A 21316-nucleotide genomic window follows, 5' to 3' on the forward strand; every position below is an offset into this window, starting at 1 on the left:
GAGCAGCGTCCAACCACCTGCTCCGCACGTCTAATAAACAGACGGTGCAGCCTGTCAACACAGAGCTACCGAGGGCAAAAACAACACAAACTCACAGTGCAATGCAAGGATTTTATTGTTTTACATCAGTTGTGGTGTTAAAGCTGGCCACAGCCTCTGGTGCACACATCTGGGGCCTCTAGCTCTGTAGCTCACCCTCAATATCCATATTGCTTTATGGTTTCAGAGCCTCTGTCAAGCTCTGCATGCTGTGAATGGGTTTGTAAAGTAAAACCACCTCCTCAGCTTCCACCTTGGTATGTTTTGCAGATGAATAATATTATCTCTCAGCCCCAAAAGGGAAAAAGCCCCCCACAGAACCCCCACTGGGCTCACAATGATCTAAACCCAAGCTGGTCCTTAGTTATCCTTCAGTTTCTGACTAACTGAACGCACCTTATTCAGGTAATTAGCAGCTGGTGGGACAGGTATAGGTAGAAAAACAAGGCCTGAGGATCAGAGTTAGGAACCCCTGATCTGAAGTGAACCTTTTAATCTACTTATTACGGCTCGAGTGTGAACCAAACTGAGGAGATTAATGGCCTTCAGCTGCAGTTTGCTTCTCTACCGACTGCATTCTTGGTATCTAATTCTGTGTGGTTTCATACTGTTGTACGTGAGCGAGTGTAACGTTAGAGAGACTTTTTCTCACAGCTGTGTTCAGGAAATAGGTGTAAACAGTGAGAATCTGCAGAAGACACAGTGATGTGTGTCTGAATGTGTGTAAGGCATATTTAAGAGGACAGTGTGTGCAGGACGGTGGTCAGGATTGAGAGGAACCCCTTCAAAGCTTTATCATCTCTTGGCTGCTGCTTAAGAGTCACTTTTATTCTTTCCTCTTTTTCTCCTTTTCTTGTCATCTCTCTCCTGCTCCACCCATCAGCTGTGGCTTCTGCTTCCTCTTTCACGAGCTCGTCTTTCCTGCCCTCCGCCATCACCTCTCCATCACCTGCAGCTTTCTTTACTCCCGCTTCCTGTTGTGCTTCTCCAGTGTATAGCAGCTCCCCCAGTATGAGTGTGCTTTGGGGCGTGTTGGCCGAACCTGCGTAGTGGGCGTGCGTGTACAGGTAGACCCTCCAGGGGAGTGTGTTTGGTGGCGTGAAGGCCAGCGTCTGGATGTTGACCAGCTGCATCGCAGCGTGAAGGCTCTGTGGGGAACAGTGGGGTACCACAGGGCACTGGACACGTTTCTCCAAGCACACATAATCTTCATCTTTAATTTGTTCAGCACCTAGACGCGACAAAACAAGTAGTTTTAGAATGTCGTGAAATGCTCTGAATATCCTCTAGGGCAAGAACAGAATCGCAAAAATCCGGGGTTTCTTATTTACTACATGAGACATGTTTAACTATGAATCCTCAATACTCCACCCCTGGCTAGATGGTGTGGTGAGGTTCGTTCAATTACATCAGTCTTAAAAGCAGCAATGTCGGATAAGTTCCCAGTCAGCAGCAGTTAGTCAGCATTTTCTGATGGTCTTAACAGTTACATCTCAGTGAAGTACAAAATGACAAACAGGTTTTTCTCTCTCAAGATGATCTATTTGATCATCTTGTTGTCTCAAGGTAATATTTCTAGCTTTTTGGCACAACAAGCTCCTGTAACTAGAGTAGTCAGGTCGTTTATACTATGGAAGGTGAGGTGAAATGGAGATGGTAATTAACAGTTGTGTATGTGGAACATCTAAACCCCTTTGTCTCTTTTACCTTATTTACTTATTTTGACATTGTACTTCAGTTATATTTGTAGACTCAGTTTAAAGAATGTACACTTAATGGTTTGCATGTGGGACACTATACTACACCTTAACACAGGTGTACTGCTCATTTAAGTAAGTAAATTCAAATTTAAATCGTCTTAAAGATTTATTTCATGAAAAGGTCAGCAATAAGGTTGCTGTTTAACATACAATAAAAAAATAAAATGAGTGAAAGATTCACAGACTGAGGGTTAAGGTGCAACAAAACAAACAACATGACATGTATGTTCTCTGGCTGATATTTAACCTGGCTTTACGATTTCCACTGAGGGAGGTAGTAAAGTATTAAAAATAAAAGTTGTTTAAGCAGACAATGTTCAATATATACTATGATATAATAACAGTATTACTCGTGTTAATGCAGTAATGTTCTGCTGATTATTTGTGCTTGTTGTACAACAGCAATAAGGACACATTTATTATTAGAAATGAATAGAAATTGTAATGTATCACAAGGAAAGGTCACAAAAACAGGTAAAGAAGTTTTTAATGACTTGTATATATTGATTCTCAAGTAACATGAAATGTATTGATTTATATCTCTGATTACTTTCTAATTTCTAAATTAGACAGAATTTTGTGTTGGTATATTGTATTAAATTGCAGTGTGCTCGGTTTAATTTGAGTAATTTTAATATGTAATGGATTTATTATGTTCTTTATCGCGTTAGTAGCAGCTAATCGGGATCCAAATAAAATTAATAATAATGTTTGGCATTTGTACATGAACATTTACTTAAATGACTGTACAATACATCACTGCAGTAATACACAATGACACAGTAAATATGTAACTTAATTACAATAACAATAAATTATTTTAATATTCGTGTCTTTACATCTTGTAGATTTTTTTTCTGTCTGTTTTTAATGTTCCTTTTGTGCTTACACTGGTTTTACATTTTCATGGCAGGACAGTTTGCTCTTGCCAACCACAACTCCTGGCCTAAAAAGAAGCAGCTTTCAGCATGGAAGAATATCTCTGATTGTTTACAATATGACCTCTTTCCATTTAATTACCTTGATCAGCATGCAGAGCTGGTCGCTGCATCCACAGGCGCTCAAAATCCTCCGGGCTGAGAGCCGGGGAGAGGGACAAACTAAGGGGGGGTGCGACGCTAGAAGCCAGGACATCAGCAGAGGGGTCTGTACTCTGACTGGCACTGTTTGAGGCTGGAGAGGGAGAAAGCAAGGGTGGGTAGTCTCAGTGGTGTGCCAAAATTGAAGTGGCTGATAATGTATCTCTCTTTATCTGGTGTTTTTATTCCAATATTAGCCATTTCTGGGCGGTAATTTGTTCTTTCTAAAATCATGATCAACCAGCCAAAGAACACAGGTGCACCTGTGCTTCATTATCTCAGGTGTACCTGAGATTATCTACTGCACAGAAATCAGAGAATGCCGATTCTTATTTTTTGACCATTTGCAAAAAATTTATACTAAAAAGTAAACAACTATAATAAATTATACAGTAAATCTGGTTTAATGATTTATTGTTCAGTGGCTGTAATTGTTGGTTACACACTCTGACACGCTGACATTGCATCAGGTCAGGAAAGCAAAACAAGTTTTGAAAACCAGAAATACCAGCAGCTTCAGAGAAAAGCCAGTGACTCCGTGGAATCTTTGAATGGAAAACTATACGCAAAGGTATAAAAAAAATTGCACCACCTTATAAGAATTACAGCAAGGTTACAGTTTGTGTGTGTGTGTGTGTGTGTGTGCAATATACACATGCATATACATATACACTCTTTTTTTGAAACACCTATATATTTCTATTGAATTAGAAAAGAGACGTTAGACATTCTACCTTTTTTGTTTATTGTTCAGTTTTTCTTGAGTTTGTCGTCGTTACTGAAATCATAGTTTAAGGTGTTGCACTTCACTACATTCAGAGGCTGAAGTAAACATATTTGATGTAGGGCTATTTACCATGCAGAGATGGCAGGGACACTCACCTGAATGAGCTTTCTCAGGGTGGCTACAGTTCAGTGTGTCTGAGAGGTCAGTTTTAGGCTTGGGGTCATAGGTCACATGTTCAGGGCTTCCTCTGCTTGCTGACTCTGCCTCTACAGCTCCATGCCTAAGAGGCTCCAGCGTGTTAAAACTGCATGCCCACTGGCTGACAGGGTCAGCGGGACGGCCAATCAGAACACCCAGAGAAGGGTCTGACCTTCGACCTTGGAGGACCTTTCGTGTCTCTCCTATCCCACAATGCAAGAGGCGGTAGTAGAGGAGAGCCTGGTCCCGTACGCACATGTCTGTCTCCTCCTCTAAAAAAACAAGAGTTTTTACAGTTACATCTGCTGCGCGCGCGCGCGCACACACACACACACACACACACACACACACACACACACACACACACACACGATACTACCTATGCAGTAGTGCAGCAGTCTTCCAAGCATGTCCTGCGTCTCAGCAGGCCGACACAAAAACAGCCTCATGGTGGCTGTCAGCAGTTCCATCTTGACTCCCAGAGAGGCCTCGCTCCTCACTCCGTCAATAAACACCTCCAGTGTGTAGGGAGCGCTGGACACCCGCTCTCCGTACACACCCAACAACCACAGCAAGGCCTGCCTGCCCTAAGGGAGGATGAGCAGAGGGTTTAAACTGTATTTAAAAAGCCCCGGACACCCACTAAGATGATCAGATATCTGCTTAGAGGACAAAGGCACAAGCTACCAATTATTTTCTTTCCTAAACAGTCATATCTGAGATCAGTCATATTTATTATAATCTGCAAACTGTTATTCTCACAAAAACTCCATTCAGAAGCAGCTCAAACTATAACATAATTTACTGTACTTGTAAACTAAAATAACAATAACAACTGCATTTTGATTGACACTACTGTCACATGGGTGTTGTTTGTTCAGTTGCTTCTAGGCGGTGTTGCCAGATTCATTGAGTTTCTGTACAGGGAATGACAAAGCAATGGTTGGATTATTCCCAAATTGAATGGACGTGAACAGCAACCTTGTTTCCAGGTAAAGCGATAAATCTTTCAAGCAGCCACACTTAAACAGGCAGGCCAAAAGAACATAGATAACACTTGCTCTGGGTATATCTACGTGTTAGCAGCAAAGATCGAGATAAAATAATCAGTAAAACTGTAGAACAAGATAAAATATTAACAAAATAAGTTGGATAGTAAAGCGTGCAGAAATGATATGTGCATTAGAAGTAAGCACAGAGAGTTGTGGCAACAATGACATTAAAGAGCTCATTATACTTAATTTGAATGGGTTTTGAAGCTATTTTTTTTTACATTTTCCAAACAGCTACACTTAAAAACACAGAAATTGAATGAAAAAGAAAAGAAAGAATGAATGAATGAACTAAACTTCAGTGTTACACTGAAACAAACATCTAAAAAAATACTAAGTTAGCATTAAAGTGATGCGTGTGATGTAAAATCAGGTGAGTAAGCCTGGAGTCATTTGAGTTATTTGAGTCTAGTGGGAGCAGTGACGTAGGTGTGGAGCGTGATGGCAGCAGGGACAAAAGAACTGCGTTAGCACTCAATCACACACTGATGAGGAAGCAGCTTGCCAATAATGGAGGATGTAAGTCATTTGTAATATGGTAAAAGTGAAATGGACTTTTTAGAAAAAGGAAATAAATTCAGAGAATGTGCACTTTCAACATGTGATTTTTCTCATATTTAAAATTACACAGTCCAAAAGCAAATGTCAGTGCAAAAGACCAAAACATTATGAAGAGTCTTTCACAGTAATTACAATAAGTGACTAAAGGTATTTAAAGTTGTCTTTAAAACAAAGACAGGAAAAAGAAATCCAGCTTCAACTACATCCTCCACCTCCTGTCACTGGATAGTGTGTTTTCTTGCCTGATTTCTTTTTTGTTATTTTAAAGTTGGTATCAAGCAGAGCAGATATTGTACTTTTAGACCACAACAGCTATAATAACTAGCATGTTTGCAGATTAAAGGTTAACATACAAAAAAAAAAACATATTTCATGAAGATGAGTTTATAAAATATTGGAGGCAAGTGTTGGCTGAGTGACAGAGAACTAAGACAACAGTACTACTTATAATGCTTATAATAATAATAATAATAATAATAATAATCAGTAATATAGTAGACTTAAACTCATATCTATCTATCTATCTATATATATACACACAAACACACATATACATATATATATATATATAGACCTGACTGTATATTTGTCTGTCTGTGATATGTTATCATGGTCTTTTGTGATTACAAAAAAACTACTTCTGAACCTGAGATATACAACACACAGCAGTAAAAGGTTGTTTAACACTGTCATAATTTGTACTTTCATACTACTTACGTAGTACTTAAATACTTTTGTATTATTTTTGATGCAGGATCTTCACTTGTAATGTTTGAGTGTTTGCGAAGGAGGTATTGCTACTTTAACTTAAATAAACAACTTAAATACTTCCTCCTCTAATGAAAAATTAGTTGTGTACACGTTACGGAAGACAGAGACAAGAAGTGCTAGAGACTCATAATGATATTACAACTAGACCAGACCAGCAAAGGAAGCATCTTAACTAAATTATCTTCGTGCAGTTCATGTCAAGCAGACACAGAGTTCTTATTTCAGCTTCCAACACACGTCAGCCTGGTTTCTCTCTGAGTTTTGTTTATGAAAATGTGTCAGAAAGGTCATTCAGGTAAACCAAATGCAAAGTGGTAAAAACTAAATATACATGTGTATATGTAGAAACTATAACACTACTTGTGTTTATTCATTTGAATCAAGACAAAATCAGCCTGCAGGGATCTGCTTATGAATATTATTAAACAAATAATTAAACACTGGCTTACTGAAATCCATGTACACTATTTACATAACATTTACATACTTCATCTGCACAAGCAAGTATGTTAGTTTTTTACTACCAGGAAATGTTAACACTTGTGTACTTTAACTAATCAACACTTTGTTGGTAGGGATTTCACTTTTACATTCTGGTACGACTACTTTCACTAAAATACAGTACGTGAAGGACATGTTTAATATCAAAACATTAATTGTGTGTGTGTGTGTGTGTGTGTGTGTGTGACAGCAGTGTAAGCTAGAGCCTAACCTGGCTATCCTGCAGCGCCTCTTCACAACCCTCAAGAGCCAAACAAACAGTGCTGCTACACTGAGGACACACCCAGACCAGGTCACGCATTGTCTGCACCACCGCTGAAAAGTGTAGGTGGTTAGTAAACATCTATTGTCTGGTAGCTATTTAAAAAAACAGCTGTATTCAGTGGGTATATGCTGGTGGAACGCATTTTACCGGAGGTGATGTGCTCCTGTTTGAGCCCGAGCAATCCAGTTAGGATCCCTAGACATCTATCACTGTAGCTGCGTCCTATACGACCTGCAACCAATTCAGCACAGATAATACAGGACATGAACGACGCTGTACAACTACAGAGAAGCAACATTAGAGAGAATGACCTTAACCACAGGAAACATACTGTAAAAGCAGAACATATTCATATATGATATCCTATTTATAACACACCAGAATTTGTGTCCTTTTCCCATACTCCAGCTGCTATTCAGTAGGAGTGAGGAGAATACTGTAGCTCTTCGTAACTCAGGGAATTAAACTTTGAAAGGAAGTCAAGGGACAAGCACCATTTGGATTGAAAAGAGACAGGTAATGCTGTCATGGACATAGACAGAGTTACAACCTGCCCATGTAAAATCATATAATCTAGTCTTCTTAGGGCGTGTTACTGTGAGCTAGAGGGATAAACATTAAAGATTAAAAAGTGACTGTTAGGAACTGTGTTTCCCACATAATAATATAGGTGTGTACTCGACGTGTTTACCTATTGCTGAGATTGCAGCCTGAGCAGTGTCAGTGTTGACATCAGTACAGTATCCTTTAAGCTCATCTAGAAGCATTGCCACATTCTCATCATTCACCAGCTCCACCAACACCTAAAAACAAAAAAGCATTACCTTTACCATTACTAGAGTACTATACTAAACTGCTACTGCTAATACTGATTAGTAATTGTGGCTATAACTTCATACAAGTTGGAGGTTAATACTGACAGGTTAACACTTTTTCAGTTCATTAATTCAGTTATAAAATGTGTGGTGTAGTGATCCACAGTAATTCTGCAGTTAGACTGGATATTACTGTTATTCATTAATCATAAAATTGCTTATTGCTATTACTTGCAGTCTAATAATATATAAATAGTAAATTCCAGTAGTGAGGGCAGAATATGTACAACATAATGTAGGATAAAAAAATTAACAAGGTGACAATAAAGACCCTCTTAATTGAAAAAGACGCAACAATGAGTCAAAAAGGCATCACCTGCATCTTCCTTTGCTTGATGTAGGCTGGCTCAGCATAACCACAGAAGAAACGTTTGTAGTGTGCACCCATCAGACCAGGGACGGAGCGCAACAGCAGCTAGAAGACAGATTTCACACAAAGTTTCTCAAATTTCTCGAAATGTTTCTAACAGAAATCCTCTAACAGAAATTTCCACTGACAAAGAAACTTATGAATTAACCAAAGTCGTGACGCAGTAAATGAAGCACTTTGTGTCTCTACTGTTTACATGGCAACACACACATAAATGACTAAGCTTTCCCATGAAAGACATTTTCCTTTTGGTCTCCTATTTCTCTTCTCTTTTAACACCCACAACATGTAAAGTATTACTCACATCTGAAAGGATACAATAGCACTTTAAACAAGAACATAATAAATAGGAGCCAGATTCTGTTTAAAAGCCATTAAACAGGCTCATAGAGAATCAAGAATTCAAGACTCCCGTCCCTCTTTTTAGTTGTAGATGTTTTTTCTAATTGAGCGACAGTAAACAGTGATTTGCAGAAGTCTACATGAACACGTGTCTAACACACCCTGTTAAACACATACTTTCCCACCCTCTATCATCTAAAGTTTAATCATTCACACTGACCTGTATGTGGCAGAGGGCAGTGAACCTCATCTCTCTGGATGCGCTCCCACAGGCAGCAAGCAGGGGTCCACGCACTCGCTCCAGAGCCGCTAGGCTGACAGCCGGCAGGCCAGAGCAGAGGCTGAGGAAGAGGCCGAGTGTGGCGGCCATGATTGGAGAGTGGGGGCTGACCAGAGAGGCATCCAACAGGGACAGGATGTCAAAGAGCTCATCTTCCGACTGAGGCCGGTAGCGCTGGAGGATTCTCAGTACGTCGCACTGGCCCCAAACATCACACTCCTTCAACCTGGCAGGACAAAGACAGACCTCAACCTCAGAACTTAGAAATTTGTGTGTGCTGCTAAAATGAGCACAACAGTGACTTTGATAAAAGTTTTAGACTTGTACAATGTTCCTGCAGATTTGAGTTTGCATACTTTTGCATCTTTTCTGGAATGAAATTTGGTAACAGCACCCCAGACCCCAGTCTCTTTTTTATCTTTGGTTCAGTGCGATGTTCTTTACCTTTAGGTTTATCCTTCTAACCAGTGTTGTGTGTGTTTCTGACATTCATAATAATTTGTCCAAACACATCAGCGAGCCACACAGCTTGACTGGATCATATGTTCCTTCATCATAATGAACTCAAACCATTTATTTTGACACAACCACACTGACTGTTCTGCTGCCCCAAATACCCACTAGGGCACTAAATGTGGATTAATCTGCAGCTCAAAATAGTCCCCAATAAATGACAAATGATTTCCTTCTTTAAGTAAAGCGGAAGCACAGTGATAAGCTGTGATATGATTTTTTTTTTTACAGTAAAGCTCACATTTATGTTGCCTATTTGAAGGATTTACTTTACATGTTCACAAAAAAGCAATAGACTTTCTACATGTGTGCCTGAGTTCGAATAAGGAAATCAGGAACTTTTCTTGGTTTAGATATTATCATGGAATTTGTTTACAGTAAGAAACATAGGTTATTCTTATGACATAATACGAAGTAAAGCCTTTAGTTTTAAACTTGGTTGTCTGATGTGAATCTTCTTTAAATACCTCTCACTACCTTTTTTAAATTTCCTGTTTAAAGTAGTTTAGACAAAACTATCAGGGAAAACTAGGAGGCAATTTGGTTGTGCTGATTCGATTAACATGCTCGCACATGAATGGACAGACTCAGCGCTGCAGATTAAACCTCTGAACAGACACAGAATGAAAAAATGGAATGAAAACAAACAACCTGACATAAAAATCATTCAACCTCTAGAGCAAAAATATAAAACACAAGGAAGAAAAAACATGTAAAAACATGGCACAGTCACCGCAGCGCTACACAGGAGCTTCTTTGATTGTCCAATAATAATATACCTGTAAATACCTGCAACATGTTTATACAGTAGGTTATAACACAAAGTAAAACCATATTTATAAATGGTGATGCATATGAGTGCATTGTAGGTACACATACTGTATTAAGGTACTTGAGTTACCTGTTGAGGAGGTGATGGGCGATGGGCTTGTTAATAGCCACTCCTCCCTCCTCCTTTAGGATCTCCTCCAGAGCTCGGAGGCAGTTCACCATCACCACCGGATCTGGGTCCCTCAGCAAGCCGTACAGCTCGTTCACCACTGCAGCGTCTGAAACAATCGTGAACAAGAGGTTTGTGGATGTATTTAGACAACGAAAAAACAAGACACACATCAACAATAATTTATGAAAAAATATAATGGCTGAGAATTCAGTTATTTGTTCAAGCTAATGCTATTAAAGGGCCTGCTTATGTAAGGGGATATTTCTGTTAGAAAAACTTCTCAGCTTAACAGCTAATAAGCAACATTTGAAATGGCAGGAAGAATTAGGACCTTTGGAAGATTTTGGTAAGACTAAAGAGAAAAAAAAGGATTAAAGGATCAAAATCAATGCAGCAGAACTACTCCAACATGACTGCACCACCCACTATGACCTCTATAATAAACATGAGAAATTAAAACCTTGCAAAAGTAGAATTTATGGCAGAGCTGTTGTATTGGATTGCATTAGATTATACAGATAAACCTAATAAAGTAGCCAGTAAGTGGATGTTTATGGTTGTGGTTATAAATATGCAAAATACTACATCTTGACTAATCTAAAAAGAGCACCAATCACTTCAGTAGGAATCGTGCAAATAGAGTATGAACATCACAAACAACCAGACACCTCCTCTTTAGACTTCCTGTGGTGGACAAAATGAGGTAAGTGGGAAACTCATCCTCACCACATTCTACAAAGTCTGCATAGAGAGCAGCGCGGATCAGCTCCAACTATATGTGGAATGGAAAGTGAAATGCCTCAGTCCATGCAGAGGGTGGTGAAGATGACAGAGTGGATCAAAAGGTCACCTCTTCAGGCACTTCACCACATGCTGCAGAAAGGCTGCTTGAACTTCCGCTCACCCACCTCACCACAGACTGTTCACTCTTCTGCACTCCGGCATAATTGTGCAACATCCCTGCTGCGATGTCTGACTGTATGATGTTTGTTGTGCTTTTTTAGCAAAATAATAAGTTCTTACAGTTTGGTTTCTAACCTCTGTGCATGCACACACCTTACAAAGATGTTTATAAAAAAAATGCTATGTAAGTGTTGTCAGATGACACTAATAAATGGTGCATGTTAAACTGTGCTTCTATCATAACAAAGTTTCTCTAAGAACAATAGCTCTGATACTGGCTTCCCGAGTTTCAGACGCACCTGACAAGCAGGTGAAGTTTCGTCAAAGCTCTAAATCTGTCACTAAATCTGTATACACAAAGAGAAAAAACTAGAAAGGCATCCATTCACAATACCTATCTCAGAGCTGGGCTGAAGATTGTGTAGTTTGGCCCAGCCAAGAACAGCCACTCGCCGTACACAAGCTGCTCTGTCCCTGAGTCCTACTGTCAGGGGCTGCTCCACATATTCCACTAGACTGGGTAACCTGGGACACACAGACACACAGTCAGAGACCGGATTATTCTAGCAATGATAGGTTGATATGAGGGCCTGTACTGACATGCACCTCACCTGAGATTGGTCATGTTCCTCAAGGCCAGGCTACGAACCATAGGGTTTGGATCCTGACAGTCTTTCCTCAGTGTGTTAATGACCAGCAGAGACAGTTCTGGGTTCAAAGTGGCATAGGAACACAAGAAGACATAGACCAGTTTCTTCTGGACTATGTCTACTGTGGCACACGCTTTGACCATTTCACTAAACAGGCCTGAAACATCCACACCCTGTGACATTAACCTGAGACAAAAAGAGAAGGAGAGAAAAAACTTATTAGTTTGGGGTGAAGTGGAATGGGAGTGGAAAAAGGAAAAACTAAGAGTAAGGAGAGAGGAAAGTGGTGAGACAGAGACTGTAAAAAGTAGGGGACAGAGAGAGACAAAAGCAAGAGGAGATGAGGAAAAAGGAGGACACAAAAAAATATGATACAGTAAGTAAAACAGACAGAAAACAATACACAATAGACATAAAACCCACTAATGCAATTCCAGCATTACACTTTATAACTATGACAAACTCCAGAAGGGCCAGAAGAAAGAAGGAAACCAGACTCCACTGTTTACATCAAAGTAGGGCTTACAGGTGAAATATGGTAAAAGAAGAGGACAGGTCTCCACCTAGGTATGAATGCATAAGCTGAAATTTAAACAGGTTCTTCAAAGAGTGAAAGAAGGCAGCGAGGTGGCACAACACAGTCTTTATTTCTTTACAACAATGAGGATACTAACATTTCAAAGTTAATAATAGGGATCTCTAATAAGATATGAGCATTTCTTCAGAAGGTAACAGCAAAAGTAACATTTATCAAATGGTTATCTGTAGAAACATAGTGAAGCTGAGCCTGATGTTAATTTCATTCGTTTTGCACGTATCTGAGCATAAACCAACACATTTAAACGCATTTCCCTTATGATGGCACATCATCAGGAAACATGAGTATGATTTCCTGGAGGCTTTAGTATTGCTGTTTAGAGGTTGGCCATGTGTTCTTCAGGAAGCCATACTCATTGTTTTCTGGAGTTGTACCAAATAAAACCTTTCTAGGTCAGTGTAAGTAAAACCATAATACATACAATAGGGAAAAAGGGAAAGTAAGGGACATGTTTTGAATAAAACCGTGAGAATCTCTGTTGCTAGCTATTCTATACAGCGGTACCTCCCTATTGATCTTTGTCTGCTCAAATTAACCTTCCTCTTGTGTTAGTGTCAGCACCGACTCTTTTTTAGGTTTTAAATTCCTAAAAGTACCACATAAATTTGTTGATTAGGTCAAGGCTTAAACTTAAACAAAGTAAAACAAAAAAAAGTTTTAAATTTTTTAATTCTCTGATGAAAATAAGTTGTCAGGGTCGTTTTTGACCAGTTATAATATAAGACTATAAAATAACATTTATTGCAAGAAAACTGACATCATAAACACATTGTCAGCTCACACAGCAAAGAGCTACTTTATTTATTAGATACTCATAAACTGCATCCAAAGACTTAAAAATGTTGTGCAGATGGCCATATCCAGAAATGTGAGGGATGCATAGACCAACATAGTTTAGAGTTGGTGGCTTGCAGGGTACCTATCTCCAGTTTTCAGCATGCAGAATTGAGAATACGATTTATAATAGACCAAGCTCTGGATCGTATGTTTGCTGAAAATGAGGAAGAGGCCACAGAGCAGCTTGGTGATGTGGATAAGCAGGTTTCTGAGGAAGAGGACAATGTAGAGTATCAACCAGAAGACACAGCAACAGTGATACAGGAGCAAAGACAAGCTTGCTCTTATCAAGGATGTCTTAGAGGGTGGGTGCAGCGCCTTCCACTGAAGTTAAACCTAAGGCTAAACATTTTGTTGATTCTCATGGAAAATGCCCATTGTAATACATATTGAGTAAACCAGGCAAAAACTGCATAAAAATCTGGGCCAGATTTTCACAGGCAAACTAAATGCTTGCCAGAACGGACATACCTGACAAAAATCAAGGAAACTCTATAAGAAAGACTTGCCAGGTCTGCCCTAGCAATAAGGACAGAAAGAAAAAACATGCTCAAACAAATATCTCGCACTAAATGTGTCCCTTTTGTCCACACATACATCTAAATACACACCATTTAGGTTAAAATTTACCTCAACACAATAGTTGATACTGTAGGTAATAATACATTAAAAAAATAAATAAAATGAAACTAATTTGTTTAATAAATTTGTTCTTATACCTCTCAGTGATGCTCAAGTAACATAACAATCTTTGATTAATTAATTTAATTCTCTTGAGGTTCATTTTATCATTTGTTAAATTGACGAGAGGAATGCTGGAAAAGGACACACCAAAAATCATAAAACCAATCTTTTCATGGATTAGGAAGCCTAACAAGGAAACCAAGAGGTAAGAAACAAATTGGATGGTAAATCTTGAGGATATTTATAGGCTTATTTAAGACACGGGTCAACATAAAGTAGTAACAGACAACTCACATAAGAGGAAGGTTAAGTGAGGATTTGACCATACTTATGGCAAATATATAGATAATTGCAGTAAATCTTCTCTTTCCTGCCACTGCGAACCACCGGGCCTTGTGGCCAGGTGTGGGGCTGGGTGAGGACGTGTGGAGCAGCCCGTCTGTGTGACCCACCTGATCACTTTGAGGATGGTGTTCCTGTAGCGCAGCTGGTCCGACTGGACATTGGGGTTGGACAAAGCTCTCCTCAGCTCCCTCACAGTGTCCTCACTGCCCAGATAAGGCATGACGGCCGCTCACTGACACAGAACAAAACACATAAAGCTGAATCCGTCGAAGATGAACACACACATTAAGTTAAACATTAGCTTGCTCGCAAACACACACTCCACAGGCCTGTTGGTGTGTGACTAACATTAGGGCACATTTACGACATAACTATTACAGACCGGAAGAGAGACACTAGCAAACACAACCTCGGCTTTGTAAATTAACACATCAATTTGATTTTTTTAAAGGAATATTACCGTTACGCAGTTCAAATAGAGGATTTAATTCGTAAAACTACATCAATGACTGGATTGTTTACATGTGCAAGCTTCCGGCTTTCTTCTTCTTCGTCTTTTATTTTAGTGTTTGTATTTAATCAAACACTCCCCCCTGCTGGTTGAAGCAGGAACTACACGCGGCCTATGGGCACTATAGCAAATTCACAAAGTGGAAAGTAACTAGATATATTTAGTAGAACAGTACTTTAATAAAAGTTCAAGTACTAAAGTAGTAGTAAAGAATATGGAGGGCTACTTCTTGTACTGAAGTTTCACGCAAGTACTTGCACGTTTGCATGAGTATTCAGATCATGTACTTCTGCAAACTGCCCAGTCATAGTAATTAAAGAGTAGAAATATGATAGTCCAAAAATGTTGCTGAATTAAAAACACTAAAGTAGTACCTGCATAATGTACATAAAGTAGCAAAAATATTCTTTATACAAAATGTATTGAGCAAATACATTATAAGCTGTGAGTGTACACAATTGTGGGGAAACTCTTTGTACATGACAGCATAGTTTAATAATAAGAGGGCACCTATACACATTTATTTTGCATTTAACATTTAAATTTTAAAATACCTAATAAGTTAAGATAATTAAATATCACCACTGAAATGTAGTGAATATACTGTTAAAACTTATTTTTTAGGAAACCTATAAATAAATTCTGCCGTTTCCCACCACACACCACAATCTTCAGGGTTCAGGGTCTTCTAGCTCCTGAGCCTCAACGTTATGCACGCTTCCTCACAGGAAACCAATGTTGTTTGTTACAAGTGCTGTGAAAAAAAAGGTTTGTTAGGGTGACAAGATGTCAGGCAACAGCCACATCCCCAGTTGGAGTTGATGATAGTTTTATTGATTGTGAAAAGGGAAATCTACAAACGCAGATTTAGACCTCCAGCAGTCGAAGTCCGAACCCAGTCCAAAGGCAAACATCAACTCCACCTTCCCCCGATGGCTGGGGTTTAAAAGGCAGAGCTTCATAAAGAGCAAGGGTGGGAGGGACTCGGTGCTGGACAGCCAATCAGCTGACACAGATGGACATTCTGAACACTACCCAGGTGCTCCAAAGGAAGCTGCTCAAGCCTTCCTCTGGGCTGTGTGGGCAGAGCCAGGTGCCCACGGACCTTTTCATTTCCACGCGATACATTCACCATCAGGAGACATTAACATCACTTCCAAAAAACTATTGTAAGACAAACCCTCTGCTCTCCTTCCAATGCAAACCACTCACGTCACATAATAAAACACTCAAACACACACATTCACTCAATTTTCATCATTTGTTGAATTTGGCAAAAAACAGTTGGAATGTTTTCTCTTAATATTTCTCTTTTTTTTGCATTCAAATAAATTATGTAAAGTTAGATGTCTGCTGGAGTTAGGTAAGCAGAAAAGGAAAGGCAGGGAGCGCAGATCTAAATTAAAAGTGTAGCAGTAGTACAGCATACTACCTGGAATTTATTATTAAATCAGAAATGGTGAAATGTGCGCTTTGTTTCAACATCTCCTTCTAAAGATGGATAAATTATAGTGTTTGCTGTTCATTTCTTCTCCTACAGGAAAAGACTAATTTTGGTCTATGTGCTCTCAGCATATCAACTGAAAAAGGAAATGAGATGAACAGCAGCAGCAACACACACACACACACACACGCACACACACACACACACACATCAGGCAACAGTGTTTATGACAAATTGGGGCTGGGAGCGGGGCTGGGAGAGCTGTTGTCCTGATTTGCAGCTTGGCTTCCTCGTGGTGGAACCTCGATAATGCGGGGCTTGTCGATGATGCGAGCGTGGCGGTCACCCTTCTCCACGATTCCTATTATCCACGCTCCACCTGCCGCTCCTTGACCTCCTGCTCCGGAGCTCTGACTCTTCATCTCGGCACAAAACTTAGCAGCCTGTTCTCTGGGCAAACACACCAGCAGCCCACCTAAAGGGAAGGAGAGGAGGAGGAGGTATGTTAGGCCATATTTACAAATATGAGATTAGAAAAACATCAGAAACACTTCTTATATAAAAATAACTCCAGCACAATCTACCAGCCACTATAATCTTAACAAAGTGAGAAAACATAACCTTGTAAAAAGTAGAATTCGTGACAGAGCTAACGTCACAGATACCTCTGTGAGGTAGAGTCATTTATTAAATAGTATAGTAATATTATTTAAGTAGAATATTTTTTTATTGTGGATCACTTTTAATCCTGAAATTGAGACATTTGTTTCAATTGTAAATTTACAGTGGGAATCTGCTGTTACTGCACCTTTTCATGGTCTCCTGATGTAAACATATACAGACAAGACAATGCATAGTGTATTAATTTTAGTGTTCACACCTGAAGTCTCCGCTGATGTGCCCTGAAGCAGGTTGAACAGATTTCCACAGGCTTTACTGATAGCAGCCATCTTGGCTATGATTGGTAGGTTGTGGATGACGAAGGCCACCTCGTTACGTTGCTGTTTTGCCAGGTTGTTAGCGTGCCCCAACAACCCGAAACCTGTCACATCTGTCGCAGCGTGGGCCTGGAACTTGTGCATTAGGCCGGCCGCTAAAGACAAACATATAAACAGTAGTCAATTTATTTTTATATATATATATATATATATATATATATATATATATATATATATATATATATATATATATATATATATATATATATATATATATATATATATATATATATATATATATTTTTTTTTTTTTTTTAAAGAAAAGTCAAAGTGAATTCAGATCATTGTACCTGTGCGATTTAGCGTTGCCATGGAGAACATGGCTTCTTGATAGGCTTCTTTAACTTCCTCTTTGGTGACAACTAGCTTGACCCTGTTCCACTTCTCAGGCTGAGAAAAATATAAAACAAATCAGGAATTAAGAGGTCAGTACATGGTGACAACACTCCTAAAAATGCTCACGTTTGTAGAGTTCATTGTCCGACCTGATCAATCCATAGGTAAGCGTTCACAGCGACTCGTGTTCCTAGAGGTTTAGTCAGAACCAAGACATCGCCTGGTACAGCCCCATCCGGCCTGGCAAAAAACAAAACCACACTTCTCAAGTTAATAATTTCTTAAGGCTGATTGATTATGAGAAAACCTTTTTGTAATTGTGTTGCTCAACTGAGAACAGTTGTAGTGATGAAGGAAACAAGGGAGCATGGAGTTCTTTAGGTTAGTTTAGTATCTAAACATCAGCAGGTGTTTGTTTACAGGTTCCAATAGGTACCAATAGCCAGATAGAAAGACCTTGCATTAGAGACCCATCAGTCTATTGCTGCCTATAGAAGGGAAGGCTACTCGAATATACTAGAACCTGTGGGGAAATTTTATTAACAAATTTCTTAACATGCTGTTAACTACTCCTTCAGAGAGCAGCGCAAACTGGCTCTATCAGGGAAAGAACTAGGAGTGGAGGCCCAGATGCACAACTGTGCAAGAAGACATATGAGAGTATGTAGTTTAAGACAAGAACGTCTCACATGTCCTTAAAATATTTGAGTCTGAGATAAGGCTTTTTCTTTGAGAGACGCAGAACAAATGAAAAGATGCTAGAACAGTGTTTAATACCTTTAGCCAAGCATGGTGGAGTCTGGTGATGAGTGAGTGCTTTGAAGGTAGTAAAACAGAGGATTTGTACAGAGTGGAAGGGACCTTAAGGAAGGACAGTTATCAAAACTGACAGCTAAATGCTGTCTGCCAGGCTGCAATTGCTGCAAGAGGTTTTTTTGATGAAGACAAAGTTTGAAGAACATATTCATAATTTCCATTAAAATCATTATTTCCGACTCTGACAATGTCAGCAAATCCTGCTCTTTTGCTAAATTTCCTATTCACATTAATTGTGAAAATACTTATAAAAAATACTATAAATACTTTAAACATGCTGTACTGGCTAAAATTAACAGGTTCAAGTACATTTTGTTACAGGCTAAAATGAATTCTTAGAAATCAAGAAAATGTATACAAACAACATGAGGTCAACATCTAAAAGAAGGCGTTTTCAGTGAATTAATTAATTTACTGAATAAAAAAAAAAAAAAAAAAAAATCAGTACATTAGAGCTACAGTAACAGCTTTAACTCACATGATGAACTCGTTAGGCTGGCAAACAACTGAAGCTACTCCTCCTATGATGATCCAGGGGTTGACCACCGTCTGTCCACCTGTCACAGACGTCCCTCCCTCTTCTGCTGCATCTCGAAACCCACGAATCATCAGCGGCATCACCCGCTCACGATCCTGTGCCATACATGCACATAAAGGCAATACTGAATCATGAAAAGCAACCTAAGATATGCAGCAATTTTAATGTGCAGAAAATCAATTAGCAAAGGATAAAAAAAAATGGGGCAGCAATAAATAAAGTTAACACCTCTTTATCCAGCCATGCACCCATAATCTTACCTTGTCATTCATCTTCTGACTGACACTCAGCAGCATCAGCATGTTGTCACACTCTGTGATGCCCATTGCGTAGAGATCACTGAGGACATTAGCACACGCTATCTTGCCCTGAGAGAAAGATAGATGAGGCTAGTTAATACTAATAATTAAATTAGTATTTTTAACAGTTTTAGTGTAGAACCACATAAACTTATACTTAGTGCACACAAAGTTGAATCTGTGATTATTCATGCATAACAGCATGACCTAAGATTAGAGTTAGTGAACAATCCTGGGTATCTTTCTGGTTTGTTTGTGAAACAGTAGGTTTCCTCTGTAGCAGCATTGTCATCAGTCAAATATGTAGCATCATGATCACTTACATGTTCACATTAGAGTTGAATAGTTGTGTAGCTGTCTTGTTGTGTTCATGCTTAGAGCTCCAGAACAGTTTTTTGATTGGGTGTTTGTAAAAGTGCAGGTGCTTCATGGAGGGATACACCCCCCCCAGAAACTCACCATCATGTAGGGATCCTCCACCAGGGGGTAGAAGAAGTCTGTGGTTTGGACTAGTGAGAGTCCTCCATGTCTCAATGGAATCACACAGGAATCCATTCCTACACCTGGAAACACAGCACAGGTTTGTTGAGAGTGACAATACTACTTTTGCATCCTTGTGGCTGTGTTTTAATAAAAGTAGTATTCATTACTGGACTGTTATAACATGTGATCATACCAGCTGTTACTGTTTGTGCTCACCAAGTGTAACTTATACAATGCTTTCCACAAAAATAAAGTAGATTGCTGCACCTCTGCATGTCAGCACAACGTCCAGACAAGTTTTCAAAAGGACTTTAGCTACTCGAAGAAATGTTTGACCGGGTGCATGACCTTTGCACTCAAAGCATCAAACATATTTCTGCTGAATCATGCCTGCAGCAGGTCATCAGACAACTCACTGAACTCTGTCTTCTTTAGCTAGTTAGCCATCACCCGTTAAGTTACATGCATTTAACGCTACAACTGAGCTAAATGTTAATTTATGGATGTAAGTAATCAAATATAAGAGGCCAGTTACTGGAAAACAAATTATTAACCCTCACTTGTCTGTCTGCCATGTGACTTGTTAACATAAGCTAACACGGTTAGCAACAGTTACGCTAATTAACGTTCATCAAGCTAACGCTAGCTCTGCTAATTCCGAATTTGCTCCTCACCGAGTCGGGGTCCGGTCAACTGTTGGCCGAACTCCGATGCCTGGTCTCCGGCCTTTCCTGTCCCATCGGCCTGGTCCGGCTCCAGTCCCGCCAGGAGTTTGAGCAGAACCTCCTGCGGGACCTTGCAGCCTCATCCCTTCAGCTCCGAGAAGGCTGTGAGACGGAACCCGCGCTCCAGGCCGTGCTCCTCGGGTTTGAAGGGCTTGTACCCCGGGGGATAACACCCCTCGGCTCCCACAGCCTCTACCGAGGGAGGCGGGGAAGTTGAGCCTGACATGGCCGTGTGAAGACCACCGCAAACACACGACTCCGGTCCCCGACACCGGTAAATGAAGACCCGAGGCTGAGTGGAGCGCCGCTTCAAACAGGAAACGAGTTCACCAAAATAAAAAAGACTACTTCCTGCTCGAACATGTACGTTCACATTCATACATCATAAAATACAAATGTATAGAATATTACATTAATATTACTGCATATTACTAACATCTTAAATATATGTTATGTAAACATATAGCAAATACAAAGTAGTCAGACACGTCGAAGCAAATATCTTATTTTTAAGGCACAACTTATGTTTCCGGTCTCCCTTCGTGTCTCGCTGTTCAGCTTGACACACAGAACAGTTTTATAAAGTGTTAACTTTATAAAAACTGTTTGACTAAAACATACTGCATCTGCAAAAGGAAATCGTAGACTTCATCTCCTAATTATGACTATCTCACAATCAGAAGAAAGACATCTTAAAATAAAAGAGACGGTTCAGAAATTAAAACGTTTCCGAACTTGCCTGAGAATCATCAGGTTTTTAAGATTTCTCCGTTATTACAGTAATTCATTCATAACTATTAGGATATCGAATAATGCACAACATACATATACGGTCAATAGAAAATTCGGCCTACTTATTCTTCAAATAAACAC

The 21316-nt window shown here is 39.5% G+C and overlaps 2 protein-coding genes across 2 annotated transcripts; both read right to left on the bottom strand.

Annotated features, from left to right (window-relative positions):
* Positions 1 to 121: 121 nt before the first annotated feature.
* Positions 122 to 14845, bottom strand: ap4b1 (adaptor related protein complex 4 subunit beta 1). The gene is made up of 14 exons (XM_026367367.1): positions 14754 to 14845; positions 14401 to 14525; positions 11791 to 12015; positions 11574 to 11704; positions 10235 to 10382; positions 8761 to 9046; positions 8145 to 8243; positions 7645 to 7756; positions 7101 to 7184; positions 6900 to 7003; positions 4183 to 4390; positions 3761 to 4075; positions 2820 to 2972; positions 122 to 1270 (listed from the first exon to the last, which is right to left on the bottom strand). The coding sequence occupies exons 2-14, from the start codon at positions 14511 to 14513 to the stop codon at positions 774 to 776; spliced, it is 2475 nt and encodes an 824-aa protein (XP_026223152.1). The 5' UTR covers positions 14514 to 14525; positions 14754 to 14845; the 3' UTR covers positions 122 to 773.
* A 766-nt stretch (positions 14846 to 15611) lies between these two features.
* Positions 15612 to 20777, bottom strand: sephs3 (selenophosphate synthetase 3). The gene is made up of 8 exons (XM_026368795.1): positions 20393 to 20777; positions 19695 to 19798; positions 19197 to 19304; positions 18877 to 19031; positions 17732 to 17822; positions 17537 to 17636; positions 17129 to 17341; positions 15612 to 16723 (listed from the first exon to the last, which is right to left on the bottom strand). Exons 1-8 carry the CDS (start codon positions 20667 to 20669, stop codon positions 16473 to 16475), a joined length of 1299 nt encoding a protein of 432 aa, XP_026224580.1. The 5' UTR covers positions 20670 to 20777; the 3' UTR covers positions 15612 to 16472.
* Positions 20778 to 21316: the final 539 nt, after the last annotated feature.

Source organism: Anabas testudineus, chromosome 7 (genome assembly GCF_900324465.2).
Source record: "Anabas testudineus chromosome 7, fAnaTes1.2, whole genome shotgun sequence".
NCBI classification, from domain to species: domain Eukaryota; kingdom Metazoa; phylum Chordata; class Actinopteri; order Anabantiformes; family Anabantidae; genus Anabas; species Anabas testudineus.

Excerpts from the sequence above, each read along its gene's own strand:
- ap4b1 (XM_026367367.1), bottom strand. The coding sequence starts at position 14,513 with ATGCCTTATCTGGGCAGTGAGGACACTGTGAGGGAGCTGAGGAGAGCT. Across the intron at positions 7,757-8,144 it reads TCAAGCAAAGGAAGATGCAG|GTGTTGGTGGAGCTGGTGAA; the intron begins GTGATGCCTTTT and ends TTTTGTTTTTAG. Across the intron at positions 2,973-3,760 it reads CCCTGAGAAAGCTCATTCAG|CCTCAAACAGTGCCAGTCAG; the intron begins GTGAGTGTCCCT and ends CTCCCTCTCCAG.